Source organism: Eurosta solidaginis, chromosome 3 (assembly GCF_040869045.1).
Source record: "Eurosta solidaginis isolate ZX-2024a chromosome 3, ASM4086904v1, whole genome shotgun sequence".
NCBI lineage: Eukaryota > Metazoa > Arthropoda > Insecta > Diptera > Tephritidae > Eurosta > Eurosta solidaginis.
This window is the reverse complement of record NC_090321.1, coordinates 40,533,090-40,550,117: the sequence shown is the minus strand read 5'-3', so window position 1 is coordinate 40,550,117 and position 17,028 is coordinate 40,533,090. Positions and strand designations below refer to the sequence as shown.

The window sequence follows — 17,028 nt, the reverse complement described above, 5'->3', positions numbered from 1 at the left end:
AGTAAGAACATAAAAAGCTTGAATTGAGTCCGGTGGTGCTGGAATTTAGAACGGCGTTTTTCTCTGAGTGTACGTAGGTTCTCTCTGCTTAGATTATTGAGTTTGTCAGATACTCTCGATGCTGCGAGTATAAAATATTTGGTCTGCCTTTGCTCTGAGCATTCAATCTAGAGTCGTCTGAAGTGCATTGTTTCCCAGTTACTTGTGGTTTTCCTAGTGTGTGCCCTTGTGAATCCACAGAAGTTATCTGTACAATAGAACGCTGCTAAAGCACCCTGCTTGGCTAAGTAGTCCCCGCCTGTTCGTTACCTTCATGTCCTTAGTGTCCGTTAACATATCCTACAGCCTCTAAAAAACTAGGGAAATTGTCACCAATTCGCATATTTCCTCAGAATTTTGACTATATTTCGTTACCATCATATCCTTAATGTCCGATAATCTATCCTACAGCCTCTAAAAAAACTAGCGAAATTGTCACCAATTCCCCTATTACCTCAGAATTTTGATTATATTTCGAAAACAAAAACTACCAAGAACACACAAGAACACTAATTCTACTTTTCCCTGTTATACGACCAAATATAGAAATAACTTACAAAAAATGCTTTATACCTTTATTAAGACTTAATTTTGTTTAAAAGAGATGCCATATAGCATGATACATATATGTAGGTAAAATTCAAAAGCTAACAGCAGCATCGTTTTCAGCATTTCTCGCAAATCTTCGTGGAACCCTAAAGAAAATTTTTAATCAATTGCGCCAAAAATCGGTTATGCTTTTTTTGAAATAGATCGGTCTAATGTACAAACAGACATATATGTATGTGATTGATTTTAAAGTGTCATTTTACTACATTTCTATAACATTTATTAACAAATATTTTCGCTAGTAACTATTTTATCTATAATGTTATTTTTAATACTTTCTTAATTATTTAAGAGAACATTTTTTCAAATTAAGCCAAAGCTCAAGGCGAATCTATATAAGGCAAGGCGAATTCTGTACCAGGTGTTGTTATCCCAACAGCTGACTGCTTCTTCTTGATTATTTTCCATAGAACGCCTTGTACTTTAATATATCAGTTAATCGAAATCAATTAAAATTTTCTTTTGACTTGGCATTCTTCTGTACGGCGAATTGGTTGAACTCGCTTTGCCACCTCCTGGTATGGATTCGCCTTGATATAAGGTGATGGCCAAGACGAATTCAGTACCAGGTGTTGTTATCCCAACAGCTGATTGCTTCTTCTTGATTATGTTCCTTACAACGCCTTGTACTGCAACATGTCAGTTAATCGAAATCAATGAACATTTTCTTTTGACTTGACATTCTTCTGCAAGGCGAATTGGTTGAATTCGCTTTGCCACCACCTGGTATGGATTAGGCTTGGTGATGGCAAAGCGAATTCAACCAATTCGCCATGCAGAAGAATGTCAAGTCAAAAGAAAATGTTCATTGATTTCGATTAACTGACATATTCCTCGTGTTCCAATGAAACATGATCCAGATACCGATATTTAACATACAAATGCAACAACAAATTTATACATATGGTTCACACTGTTGTTGCATTTGCATGTTAAATTTCTATCCGTATCTGTCTAGCGCTTCATTGGAACGCAACAATTGTTGTACGTTGTACAAAGGCGTTGTAGGGAAAATAATCCAGAAAAAGCAATCAGCTCTTCGAATAACAAAATCTGGTACTGAAATCGCCTTGCCAAAGCCGTTACACATTTTGTCGAAAACACTTATTTTTCGATTGGTTTCACATTTTATTACGCACTACATACAAATGACGCACAGCAATTTATTAATTAAATGCGACATAAAATTCACTTAAATATAAAATTATGCATATTCATTCATATATATTTTATATACATTTTTATTTATTTTAGTTTGTTTTATTTTTTTGTATTACTGTTTGCTTGTAATTAAAATTACAAGGTTTTCGAAAGTTTAAAAGTTGCCTACTTTTTGGCGTTGCGCTTTAGGCTTAGCTGTTTTGAAACAGAGCTGGGCAAAATATATTCCAATAACGAATAACAGGTAAAATATGTTTTATTTGCTATTTACAAATGATAAATAATAAATTTGCTAAAATCAAGAAAATTTTATTTGAATAAGGAATTTATTTCGAATTCGAAAAATAGAACATTTGTTTTTCTCTAGGTAACAGGAGCTCAGCCCCCAAATTCCAAATTTCGTTAACACTAAAACTTCATCGCCAAAAATATCTAAAACATACTGTGCGCAGGAATGTATGCAACATTTAGTACCATATGATCATAAGGAATAACCGCCTAAGTCTTATGTAAGAGTATTAGATATAGCGTTTTAGCGTTAGCAAAAGCTCGAATTGGGGGGCAAAAAAAGCAACAGCGTAAGCTCTTGATAATTGAGTATTCGAACAATAGATCAGTCGATTAGCCAAAGTTGTTTAGTAAATTTACCGATTAAGGCTTATCGACTAGTTCCATTCATTCAGCTAGTGACAGATTAGACTATTCGAAGAGTTTTTATGTAAATTTTCAACGAAAAATGCTATACCCCGCCAAGTTGAAGGAAACGTTTTTCGCAGCAAATAATTAAATTTTTGTAAATTTGTTGACAAAAAATTTAGTATGACATTTTTAAATTTTATTTTAATCCCAAAAAATTTAATTTACGAAACTGCCAGTATTCGAATAATTACAGTCATCAATTATCGAATCTCACAATACTTGATGGCTCACGAGCTTCTCGGCATTCACTTGAGTCGCTGCATACTCAGTATTCGTAAATGGAATTTTGAAAAGCTCGCAAGTTTTACAAGTATTTCGATATTCACGTATCACGCGTGAAGCCAACGCTCGCGAGAAATTTTCTTCTCGAACAAATTTCAGAAATCGTAAGCTCTAAATTTTTTACATAATTGTGTTTAATAAAGTATCAGTGGAAAGACAATGTAATGAACAAAACAATCACAGGTAAAAAAGGGTACCTATAATACTGTCATTGCAGTGACTAAATTGAATGTTGCGAAGCTCGCAAGCTTGCGAGTATGTCTCGATTTCTTAAGTCACAAAATTCTCGTTTGTGTTCCACAAATTTGAGTTAAGTTCATGCACAAATTAGTTTCAAATAATTTTATTGTGTTAACATCTGATTCGGATATTTATCTAAATAAATGGGGTTTTTTTTTCTAAAGCTTCAAATTTTTTCTGCTCACTTAAGGCTTTGTTTCCTCGCAAAACGTTGCCGCTATATTACGACCGCTTAAAAGTAAAAAAGCGACCACCGTGGTGTGATGGTAGCGTGCTCCGCCTATCACACCGTATGCTCTGGGTTCGCACCCCGGGCAAAGCAACATCAAAATTTTAGAAATAAGGTTTTTAAATTAGAAGAAAATTTTTCTAAGCGGGGTCGCCCCTCGGCAGTGTTTGGCAAGCGCTCCGGATGTATTTCTGCCATGAAAAGCTCTCAGTGAAAACTCATCTGCCTTGCAGATGCCGTTCGGAGTCGGCATAAAACATGTAGGTCCCGTCCGGCCAATTTGTAGGGAAAATGAAGAGGAGCACGACGCAAATTGGAAGAGAAGCTCGGCCTTAGATCTCTTCGGAGGTTATCGCGCCTTACATTTATTTTTTTTTTTTAAAGTAATCTATATATTCACTGCCACTAGCGGCAGCGCTATATTGTCAACTTACCCCGCTGTTTTTCTACTCATTTGGCACGTTTTTGAAGGCTTTCCATATCTTTTTAATGTTTTAGTTTTTGTTATCATTTTAAAGAAAGTTAAAAAGCCCATAATGCAATAATAAAGGTGAGGCCAGCAACATAACCTCACTTTTCCGGCAGTCCTATTTGCCAGTACTTACTTATACTACAAAAGAACTAAAATTTGATTGTTTCATTTTCCGTAAATATTTCCTAAAAAATAAGCTTTTTGCAAAATTTGGTCTATAATCTTTTGGGGAGTACAAAGTTACGTCTATCTTTATGTTAAAAAGATTCTGGTAGCGGCTTATATAGATTTTATTTCTAAGAGTTTTGTACCAATTCTGTGGGACTCCTGATAGTTATGCACCTTCTGTTAGCTTTCGAATCGGAGAACTGTCGAATAAATAACTTCAATATTCAGTATGGCAAATGGTCTTTATTAGGAGTAGTACTTCACAACACTCGCGTACTTTGCTAAAGCGTGGTAAAATCAAACTGATTGATCTTCAGCTTGCGCTGCTTTTATACTCTCTGTTACCTCGTTCACATATTTCTCTTTAGGTATAGGCGTTTCACGCACATGCCTTCTAGAATACTTGTATGCTAGGCTTGGTTATTTAGCTATATATATCGTCGCTGCGCTAACAAAAAGAGTTATGTATTTTGTGTCAATTTTTTTTATTGCATATTTCATTATCACCATATAGAGCCCACATTTCTGCATATGCCGTTTTTTTATATCCCTTTTGGTTTAGAAGTGACCGAAAACAGCTATGTGCTCACAGTCCTAGAAGTACTCTGAAAAATGTACTTACTTGCTTATAATTTTTTTAATCCTTGGCGAAAGTGCTTTAATTTCAATGTAAAAAATAATTATAAACCATATTGCTTCCCAAGGCAGCCGATTCTATGAGCCGGAGCAACTCGGGATTTTTTCCGACCAAGGGCTGTCATTTCAGTGTAACCCCATTTAATTTGTTGCGTCCCTCCCACAAATTCTCATCCTCCCAGCAGATCCTTGCAGTGGGACTGAGCCATATTCTCCTGCTCCGGGAAGGTATCGAACCCAATCCGGGACCTGTACCTGACCCCGGGCCAGATAAATGGTTTTGCTGCGTTTGTCGGAAAGGAATCTTTTTAGGACGGTCACAGTGTGTCACGAAACCCAAAGTCCTCGCAACTTTTATAAATCTTTTGCGGCTCCTTGCTGTTTACGCCCAAGGGCGTCCCGTTGTCTGCGCCTTATCGCCCCCACTACTTTCTAGCTACTCCGCTGATCAGCAAGCCACAACAACACAGAATTCTGCAGTTAAACTGTAATGGGTTAACTGGGAAGATCACGGAGATAGTTGATTTCATGAAGCGGCATAACATCCGCATTGCAGGGATCCAAGAGACCAAACACACAGCAAGATATGCTCTGCATACCTTCTCTGGACATAACATCCACAGAAAAGAATGCGAGAGCGGAAATGGAGGCGGCCTCGTGTTAATCACCCATCACTCAGTGCAATATAATCTATTTGATCCCGACATCGGCATCACGCTACCGACTGTCTTACATCCTAAAATCTTGTGTGTGACGTTCGATCAGGATCTACATTTTGGAGAGCGTAAAACTGCAATTGTACCAAAAATCCAGAGACGTAATAAAATCCTCAAATCTCTTGCCGGCAGCACTTGGGGTAAAGACAAAGAAACGCTCATTACTACTTACAAAGCAATTGGCCGGCCGATTGCATGCTACGCGTCCCCGATATGTGCGCCAAGCCTAAAGGTTACTCACCTGAATAAAATACAGGCCTGCCAAAACACTACCCTCAGAACCGCTACGGGCTGTCTTCTTATGTCCCCAGAACACCACGTACCCCTATTAGGCGAGAGTACTCCCCATTATGGAGAGAAATGAAATGCTAAACAAACAGTTTCTGTTGAATACCCAGAAATCTGGGCATCTCAACAGGCATCTGATTGATGAAGCTACACCTCCCAGGGGCTTAAGGGATCATCTCAGTAAGCATTATGAGGAAATACGAAACAAATTTCATACATATCCCTACCGCCAAAAGCAAATTTTAATCATGTTTGAAAGCAGCTATGTGCTTTAAAACGGCGCAAATATTTACCACGTCATAATGGATTAAAAAACATTATTTTTTCCTTCACACATCAATAACATACTGTCCATAAAATATATTAAAAATACGACATTTGCAAAATTTTTCAAATGGACACCAGAAATAAGTTTTTTTGATCTCCTGAACAGTTACTGAAAAACACATAACTGTTTTTGTGAGCGCAGCGACGATATGTATATCTGTAGTTTATGCTTTTCTTCTAGCCATATGCGTGTGCATGTGTGAGTAACAACTTCTGCTCTTAACTGCCGGCTACTAATCTCTCTACTGCAAGCTGCTGTTTATGTGTATGGAATATTCTTCGTTGCCTTGTACATAAGTGTGGCTACTTGCTGTTGTGTTTGTTGTTGTGATTATTTACTAACAGCATAGTGATGCTAATATTCGCCACAGTATAGTAAAATCTACTCCGTTCGTAATAAAATTCAAAGGCAGCGTGATAGCAACTTCATGAAAAATCCGAAATTGTTTTTTGTTTTGAAATTATTTAAAATATTTGACATAACGTTTACCGCTTTGAGTATAGCGGTGGGGAAAAACGTTGATGAAAGAGTTTGTACTGTCATGACGGCCGTAATATTTATTGCCCTACCGCTATATAACGCTACGGCGAACTTCACCGTATTCTTAGTTTGGACCTATAAACTTTTACATTGCTACATTTTTGACAAGGTACAACCGCTATGTTATGCCCGCTACGTACGGGCACCGCTTTTGAGGAAACCACCAAGCCTTTAAGTATAAAAAATTTAAATTTTAAATGAAAAGCCAAACAAATCAACATAGTTCTGCTCGCTTATTTTGTTTCTGTTTTCCAATTGAAATTTTTTTCTTACCGAGCAAAAAAAATTTTGAAACTTTAGAAAAAACGCACAAAAATTAATTCAAATATTGTCCAACTCTGTTTTGAATGTATGTAATTTTATTATGGGTGTTTTTACAGTTCTTTTGTTGGCATGCTTGTATGTATGTATGCATTTAGGTAGGGTGTGTATTTATGATTTATATAACAATTTTTTTTTAATTTCATATGTATTGTTCATCGGTGTCTCCGGTTGTTATTTTTATATTTTGTTTAAATTTTTTTTTGTTTAATATCAATAACTGCTGCTTTTCTACCAATCCTCTACAGCTCAAATGAAATATGTACTATGCTCTAATAGCCATGAGCCTTAATAAAGTCCTCTTAACCGACTTAGTTTTAAAAATCCTACTTTAGTTGCTAATGAAATGTATTTTAATAGGTGGGCTGCTGATATTCCATGCCTTGTTGCTGTTGCTGCTGCATGCCTAACAACAAACCACAACAAAATAAATATTCTTTCAAAGTTAAATTTTTATAATTTACACTCACCCTGCTGTTGCTGTTGGCCACTGAAAGGCGACGTACTGTACTGATCGTTGTCATTATCCATGGAATAGCTGGTATAGGCTTGTTGATGCACTACATTCGCTGGATCTGTTTCAAAGGCGGATGTGAATTCATCACCAGCGCCGATAAGGAAACGTTTGTAGGCGAGAAAAGCGGCAAGTGCCTGATTAAAGAGAAAGATATAGGAAATAATTATAACATAGGGAAACCGAAGTAATGATTTAAGAGGGTACTCTAGAACCAAAAGTGCCACAGAAGTGTCACAAATGTTATTCCAGTCTGTCGAAAAACTAAAATTGCTTTGGTCCCAGGGTTCAAAAAATTGAGACTCCACTGTCTGGAATTGCTTTCAAGAACGCGTAAGGGCATGAATGCTACATGGTCAATTCTCTCGAAAGTGCCATATTCTATAAATGTTAAGCGCAAAATGATCAAATTGTTTATCAGTTAAGTGTATACAACAGGATTTGGCTTTGAGCATGTTCGCTACTTTAGAAGATGGCGCAACGCCGAAAACGGCTTATATACAAACAAGACTTGACGGAAATCGTTCCAGTATGCATATGTACATACATCTTAATAGTACTGCTAAACGACTCTCCCTGAAAGTGACGTCACATTATCATAGTACATAGTAAAAATACAACACATACATTTGATTCTCTCGGCCCCTCCCGCTATGGTGATTGTTTGGCTATGTGATTCATTGTAAGCCCGTGCGTCGAATTTTCTTGACATACTTGAAGGTGGATTTTTAGGCAGCTTTTAGTGAATTTCACAGGAGGTTTAGTTACAACATCTTGAAAAGTTTTTAATTTGTATCTCCACGTAGAACAGGATACCGAGCCTATAGTATGACAGGGTGTTAAGCAGACATCGAACCCTAACAGGCTATTTAACTACAATAAATTGATGCGGCATACTTTTGAGCCCGTAGGGTAAGCAATCACAAAAAGTACCCACGTAAAACATTTCTGACGACGTCTCAAATTATTGCACTAATGACATGGGATGATAATGATTAAGGCTTTATACCAATTCTTCAATTCTTTCTTTGAAAACGAACATTAGTGGAGTCTTGTGGTAGTTATGGCAGGCGGTTAGAGTATCGCTGACTCGAAGATCGAGTAAAGCGTTCTATAGTGAGTACCGCGGTTCGTTTTTGAGTTTTCTAAAGCCTAACATTAGCATCTAGCTCGAAAAATTACGACATAATGCTATTAGCGTAAAATATAAAAAACGGCTTCTTATTAATGAGTCCTGGATATGGAAGAAAGGGTTCAGGCAGACCTCATTAAGAGGAAAGCATTACGTGTCTGGGTAGGCGAACTTTAGGCAAAAGCTTCGTATATGTACACAGTAAAAATCTTTACCACTCAGTTGTGAAATTGATAGGGAACGGTAAGAATGAACACAACCTTTTGAGCCATATTCTGGACTTTTTAAACCTACCTACGGTACCGGCAAACGACCAGTGCAAAACCTTACCATGGTAACCGCTTAAACGGCTATGGCCATACAACAAGGCGCGCCAGTCTGTTCATTGTTGGGCTAACTGACGCCAAATATTCACACCAAAGGAATTTAATTAGATTTCCACCTAATCCATCCAGCAGAGCGGGGGCCACCCTCTTCTCTGTTTCAATGCGCGGGTTCCACTGGTTTCGATGAGAATACTTTTTTTGTCCGGAGCATCATCTTTAATAGCCAGTGTAGTAGCTGTGGTTGAACTCGCTGGTGTCTACATGAGGCACTTACTTATACCCTAACCTCATATCAAAAGGTACAGAGTTAGGATCATGTTCGTGGCTCACGAATCGTCTCCGAAAAGACATATAAGTCTCTTGTTATGCATATAATTAGACTAAATCTAATCTTTTCGGTCCAGTCCTGAAGTTGATAAGAAGCTACTGGAAGGAATATAGCTCTATAAACTGTCTTTTAAACCTTTGAACTAACCCACAGATCCGGCAAATGGCCAGTGAAAATCTTAACATGGTGACGTAAGGCCTCAGTCCTCTCTCAGTTAAGTTAGTACAAAAAAAGACGAATCTTTCTCTCAGGTTTGGTTTTGCAAAACCAACAATTAGCTCATGGAATATAGCCAACCAGGAAAAAGTAGACAATTTATATGGGAAGGAGGTACTGCTCTAAGAGATACATCTTATTTTGTTGTTGTTGTAGCAATAAGGACACTCCCCGAAGGCCCCGGGGAAGTGTTATCGATGTTGATGGTCCTTTGCTGGATGTAGTTCCGATACGTTCCGGTAACAAGCACCACTAAGGTACTAGCCCGACCATCTCGGGAACGATTTGGTATGGCCACATGAAACTTCTAGGCCATCTCGCCCTCCCACTCCCTATCTGGTTGGAGGAGCTATATATTACGCTGGTAACCCTTTGAAATGGTTGCGCTACACAACAACTTGAATCAATTTTGTATTTTAGTCGCCTCTTACGACAGACATACCTGCCGCGGGTATATTCTAAGCCCACTAACCCGCTTGGGTAGATACATTTCATCAATTATGTTTCTGGATCTTCGAAACCTGACTTTGGGCTTAGAACAATCTTACATATGCAGAGGTTGTAGTTTCAAATAAATATGGTAAGTCTGGCGTACGTTCTGGAGTTCAGAGCTTCAATAGTATAGCATATGAGCTATAAGTCCTCTCCGTTGGGAAGCGTGGAAGCAAAAGCTCGGGAATATTTATGTCTTCCTAATATGTCGTTATTCGCTTTTGCAAAGGATAGTTATTTCGGTATGCTACAAAGTAGTCGATGATCCAATGCTCTGCGTGCTGAACAACCTTTCACGGCGTTATTGTTTGCAAAAGAGAAATCATTCTTTTTCTCTTCATAGACGAGAAGGTGATTTTGATACGCTTTGGCATACTGCGGATCAAAGTCGGAAACACTGGATGGATGGCTTGGACAAAAACAAAGTATCTAATAGAAAAGGTCTTTTTATGCTCGGTACTGGCCAAGAGCATTCCATGGGAAATTCTAAGATGGCGGCCAATGTATCGAAGTAAGAACTATATGTAGGGACAATGTATGCTTTTTAATACCATGACATTTATATCGGACACTTTCGAGCTCGAAAGCTTGTTCCTAGACAACCAGGAGTTCAACTTTTTAAATCCTGACCCTGAAATCAAACTGGAAACCACCGTCTTATAAAGTCAACTCACTACAACAGCCATATTTTAACACGCTTATATTAGCTTCACTTGTAGGTACGCTTGTTTGTAACTCTCTAGGCTAGGAAAGTTCAACCCATCTAGCGGAAATTATTGAAGACTCGCGACAGTGGTTGAATAACTCGCTACAAAACGAGTTGTACTTAATAGCGGATATACGAACCTCTGCTTTACGATGCTATCAACATCAAATATCTAAGTGGATTGTAGATACTAAAACGGCACCATATTTTCGTTTTTATACTCAGTTGAGCAGAGCTCACAGAGTATATTAACTTTGATTGCATAACGGTTGGTTGTACAGGTATAAAGGAATCGAGATAGATATAGACTTCCATATATCAAAATCATCAGTATCGAAAAAAAATTCGATTGAGCCATGTCCGTCCGTCCGCCTGTCCGTTAACACGATAACTTGAGTAAATTTTGAGGTATCTTGATGAAATTTGGTACGTAGGTTCCTGGGCACTCATCTCAGATCGCTATTTAAAATGAACGACATCGGACAATAACCACGCCCACTTTTTCGATATCGAAAATTTCGAAAAATTGGAAAAGTGCGATAATTCATTACCAAATACGCATTAAGCGATGAAACTTGGTAGGTGAGCTGAGCTTATGACGCAGAAGAGAAAACTAGTAAAATTTTGGACAATGGGCGTGGCACCGCCCACTTTTAAATGAAGGTAATTTTGAAGTTTTGCAAGCTGTAATTTGGCAGTCGTTGAAGATATCATGATGAAATTTGGCAGGAACGTTACTCTTATTACTTTATGTCAGCTTAATAAAAATTAGCAAAATCGAAGAACGACCACGCCCACTTTTTAAAAAAAATTTTTTTTAAATTCAAATTTTAAAAGAGAAGTTAATATCTTTACAGCATATAAGTAAATTATGCCAACATTCAACTCCAGTAATGATATGGTGCAACAAAATACAAAAATAAAAGAAAATTTCAAAATGGGCGTGGTTCCGCCCTTTTTCATTTAATTTGTGTAGGATGCTTTTAATGCCATAAGTCGAACAAAAATTAACCAATCCTTGTGAAATTTGGTAGAGGCTTAGCTCCTGGGACGATAATTGTTTTCTATGAAAAAGGGCGAAATCGGTTGAAGCCACGCCCAGTTTTTATACACAGTCGATCGTCTGTCCTTCCGCTCGGTCGTTAACACGATAACTTGAGCAAAAATCGATATATCTTTACTAAACTCAGTTCACGTACTTATCTGAACTCACTTTGTATTGGTGTAAAAATGGCCGAAATCCGACTATGACCACGCCCACTTTTTCGATATCGAAAATTACGAAAAATTAAAAAAATGCCATAATTATATACCAAATATAAAAAAAGGAATAAAACATGGTAATTTTATTGGTCTATTGACGCAAAATATAACTTTAGAAAAAAACTTGGTAAAATGGGTGTGACATGGTAGGTGTCAGTAGAAGAAAATGAAAAAGTTTTTCAGGCGAAATCAAAAGCCCTTGGAATCTTGAAAGGAATACTGTACGTGGTATTACATATATAAATAAATTAGCGGTACCCGACAGATGATGTTCTGGATCACCCTGGTCCACATTTTGGTAGATATCTCGAAAACGCCTTCACATATACAACTAAGGGCCACTCCCTTTTAAAACCCTCATTAATACCTTTAATTTGATACCCATATCGTACAAACACATTCTAGAGTCACCCCTGGTCCACGTTTATGGCGATATCTCGAAAAGGCGTCCACATATATAACTAAGGCCCACTCCTTTTTAAAATACTCATTAACACCTTTCATTTGATACCCATATCGTACAAACAAATTCTAGAGTCACCCCTGGTCCACCTTCATGTCGATATCTCGAAAAGGCGTCCACCTATAGAACTAAGGCCCACGCCTTTTTGAAATACTCATTAGCAGCTTTCAATTGATACCCATATCGTACAAAAACATTCTAGAGTCACCCCTGGCCCACCTTTATGGCGATATCTCGAAAAGGCATCCGCCTATAGGACTAAGACCCAATCCCTTTTAAAATACTCATTAACACCTTTCATTTGATACCCATATCGAATAAACAAATTCTAGAGTCACCCCTGTTCCACCTTTATGTCGATATCTCGAAAAGGCGTCCACCTATAGAACTAAGGTCCACGCCCTTTTAAAATACTCATTAACACCTTTTATTTGATACCCATCTCGTACAAACAAATTCTAGAGTCACCCCTGGTCCACCTTTATGGCGATATCTCGAAAAGACGTCCACCTATAAAACTTAGGCCCACTCCTTTTTAAAATTATCATTAACACATTTCATTTGATACCCATATCGTACAAACAAATTCTAGAGTCAGGCCTGGTCCACCTTTATGGCGATATCCCTAAATGGCGTCCATCTATAGATCTATGGCCCACTTCCTCTTAAAATACTTTTTAATACCTTCCATTTGATACTTACTTACTTACTTAATTGGCGCATAACCGTCTAAACGGTTATGGCCGTCCAACAAGGCGCGCCAGTCGCTCCTTCGCTCCGCCAACCGGCGCCAATTGGTCACACCAAGGGAGTTTAAATCGTTTTCCACCTGGTCCTTCCAACGGAGTGGGGGCCGCCCTCTACCTCTGCTTCCATAGGCGGGTTCCGATAGAAACACTTTCTTGGCCGGAGCATCATCTTTCATTCGCATAACATGGCCTAGCCTGCGCAGCCGCTGCGTTTTAATTCGCTGGACTATGTTGATGTCTGCGTATAGCTCGTACAGCTCATCATTAAATCTTCTTCGGTACTCGCCATCGCCAACGCGTAGAGGTCCATAAATCTTTCGAAGAACTTTTCTCTCGAACACTCCCAAAGCCGCTTCATCTGCTGTTGTCATGGTCCATGCTTCTGCCCCATATAGCAGGACGGGTACGATAAGTGACTTGTAGAGTATGATTTTCGTTCGCCGAGAGAGGACTTTACTTTTCAATTGCCTACCTAGTCCAAAGTAGCATTTATTGGCAAGATTGATTCTTCGCTGGATTTCAGTGCTGATGTTGTTGCTAATGTTGATGCTGGTTCCCAAATAAACGAAGTCTTTTACTATTTCGAAATTATGGCTGCCAACAGTAGCGTGGTTGCCAAGGCGCATATGCGCTGACTCTTTGCTCGATGACAGCAGGTACTTCGTTTTGTCCTCATTCACCATCAAACCATCAAATACACATGTCATACAAACACATTCCAGGGTTACCCTAGGTTCCTTTTACATTTCCCTTACTTTGTCTCCACAGCTATCAACTGAGTATGTAATGTTCGGTTACACCCGAACTTAGCCTTCCTTACTTGTTTTTTTAGTTTTTTTTTTAACTACATATATTGTGGCGAATTTTAGCGTCACTAAGCTGTTAGTAAATAAAGGCACAACAACAAAAATATTAAAGCAAGCTACACTTGTGTACATGAACACATCAATCATCATTTATACACATACAAAGAAGGCGACGAAGAGATATCTCACACACACACATGTAGTCATCAGCCGAAGTAGTTACTCACACATACACACGTATATGGCTATAAACTACAAATATACATGTATATAGCTGGTAACAAGCATGAGCTACAACTATTCGCGAAATTACTAGACCTTAGGAAAAATGGGTGAACAAAGAAACCGAGAGTATAAAAGCAGCGTAAGCTGAGTAATAACTAAACAGTTTGATTTAAACGCGCTATTAGTTGCGGAGTGCAGTATAATTGTGAAGTATAATTGTACTACTCCCAAATTAGTCTAATGAAGGTCATTTTGCAATAGAGAATATTGGAGTTATTTATTCGAGTGTTCAGCGATTCGCACGATAGCAGAAGGTTTCAAATAAGCGGAATTTCCCAAAATTCGTTACAATACGTTTTACTTTAACTTACCCACAAAAATATCGAGAAGAATGAGAAAACGATAGCCGCTTCCACATCACTAACGCCTTCACCATTTGGTGGCAAGGGCGCTGACGACCATTGTGACCACAAATAAATGAACGCAATAAAGTACATAAATGCCCAGAATGCTAAATAAGAGAAAGCAGACGAAAAAAATGCAAATACATAAATCTAAGTTTTCTTCACGTTTCTAATTTTATTGCAATTATTCTTGTATTCATATGCAAAACAAGTAGAAACGTAGAGTGAGTCAATTCAATTTAATTAAACTTACCAGAAAACCCCATATCCGCCAACACATACCGTTTCCGGCTCTTAACCGATGACATACGCTCAAACAGATATTCGCCAGCTATGAAGGCCATCGACGCGAGAAAACCGAATACACCAATTGTATTGCCATATTTGCACGCCATACCATCGCCATTATATAAACAAACTTCCTTGGTATTCTCATCGGTACGCCAACCCCCCGACGAAATACAACCGAAGACAACGATTGAGAAGAGCTGAAAGAAGAAATGGCAAAAAAATAAAATAAAGGAAAACATAAATTGAAAGTCAGTATATTTGTATGTGTTTAGAATTAATTTTTATGTATTGGTATGTGTTAATTATTATGCAAGCAGTTGAATGAATTTTTTTTATACTGAGCTGAGAAGAGCTCACAAAGTATATTAACTTTGTTCGCATAACGGTAATCCGTAACGGCATAAACTAATCGAGATAGATATAGACTTCTATATATCAAAATGATCTGGGTGAAAAAAGAAACTCATTTAGCCATGTCCGTCCGTCCGTCCGTCTATCCGTCTGTCCGTCCGCCTGTAAACACGATAACTTGAGTAAATTATGAGATATCTTGATGAAATTTGGTATGTAGGTTCCTGGGCGCTCATCTCAGATCGCTATTTAAAATGAACGAAATCGGACTACAACGCCCACTTTTTCGATATCGAAAATTTCGAAAAACAGAAAAAATGCGATAATTCATTACCGAAAACGGATAAAGCGATGAAACTTGGTATGTGCGTTGACCTTGTGACGCAAAATAGAAAATTAGAAAAATTTTGGACAATGGGCGTGGCACCGCCCACTTTCAAAAGAAGGTAATTTAAAAGTTTTGCACGCTGTAATTTAGCAGTCGTTGAAGATATCATGATGAAATTTGGTAGGCACGTTACTCCTATTACTATATGTGTGCCAAATAAAAAAAAATTTTTTTTTAGTCAAATTTTAACAAAAAATTTAATATCTTTACAGTATAATAGTAAATTATTTCAACATTTGACTCCAGTAATGATATGGTGCAACAAAATACAAAGATAAAAGAAAATTTCAAAATGGGCGTGGCTCCACCCTTTTTCATTTAATTCGTCTAGAATACTTTTTTTGCCATAAGTCGAACAAAAATTTACCAATCCTTGTGAAATTTGGTAGGGGCATAGATTCTATGACGATACGTGTTTTCTGTCAAAATCGGTTGAAGCTACGCCCAGTTTTTATACTCAGTCGACCGTCTGTCCTTCCGCTTGGCCGTTAACACGATAACTTGCGCAAAAAACGATATATCTTAACTAAACTTAGTTCACATACTTATCTGAAGTCACTTTATCTTGGTATAAAATATGGCCGAAATCCGACTATGACCACGCCCACTTTCCGATATCGAAAATTACGAAAAATGAAAAAATTCCATAATTCTATACCAAATATGAAAAAAGAGATGAAACATGGTAATTGGATTGTTTTATTGACGCAAAATATAACTTTAGAAAAAACTTTGTAAAATGGGTGTGACACCTACCATATTAAGTAGAAGAAAATGAAAAAGTTCTGCAGGGGAATCTTGGCAGGAATACTGTTCGTGATATGGCATATATAAATAAATTAGCGGTACCCGACAGAAGATATTCTGGGTCACCCTGGTCCACATTTTAGTCGATATCTCAAAAACGCCTTCACATATACAACTAAGGGCTACTCCCTTTTAAAACCCTCATTAATACTTTTAATTTGATATCCATATCGTACAAACACATTCTAGAGTCACCACTGGTCCACCCTTATTACGATATCTCGAAAAGGCGTCCACCTATATAACTAAGGCCCACTACGTTTTAAATAATCATTAACACCTTTCATTTGATACACATGTCATACAAACACATTCCAGGGTTACCCTAGGTTCATTTTGCTAAATGGTGATTTTCCCTTATTTTGTCTCCAAAGCTCTCAGCTGAGTATGTAATGTTCGGTTACACCCGAACTTAGCCTTCCTTACTTGTTAATTATAAAACTCTTTGACATACTTTTATAATTGCGCATGGAATGTCACTTTGTTAACCTGGGGGGAATTTATTTTATCTAAGTATTCTTTTTATCATTAAATGGTTGCTCTTCATACTTTCTCGTACTCATTCAACTTGTTTCTTAGTTTTACAGAAATTCCTGATTCTTTTGGATACGCTAAAGTTTTCTACTGCGATTGAAAACTCTTCAAAATAAATTTCTATGGTTTAAGTCAAATGCTGTGCGTTGTTTGCATCGACTATACTTTGTGTTCGTATGTGTGAATATTAAAGGTAGGTCAAGGTATGTGTGTCAAGGAACAAGTTTTTAATATTTAATAGATGACTGCTCATCTAATATGAACATGTGAACGATATGACATTCGAGTTTCACTAATGAAGGGTA

At 37.7% G+C, this 17,028-nt stretch overlaps 1 protein-coding gene across 8 annotated transcripts in view; it reads right to left on the bottom strand.

The window, feature by feature from the left end:
• Positions 1-1,383: 1,383 nt before the first annotated feature.
• Positions 1,384-17,028, bottom strand: part of Syngr (synaptogyrin) — a 49,863-nt gene continuing 34,218 nt past the window's right edge. For all 8 annotated transcript variants that reach the window (XM_067771467.1, XM_067771461.1, XM_067771459.1 and 5 more), the window contains exons 3-6: positions 14,606-14,840; positions 14,320-14,459; positions 7,199-7,379; positions 1,384-7,134 (exon numbers count right to left, since the gene is read on the bottom strand). In XM_067771467.1, coding sequence (XP_067627568.1) covers positions 7,082-7,134; positions 7,199-7,379; positions 14,320-14,459; positions 14,606-14,840 — 609 coding nt within the window. In that variant the 3' untranslated portion in view covers positions 1,384-7,081. The remainder of the gene's footprint in view (positions 7,135-7,198; positions 7,380-14,319; positions 14,460-14,605; positions 14,841-17,028) is intronic.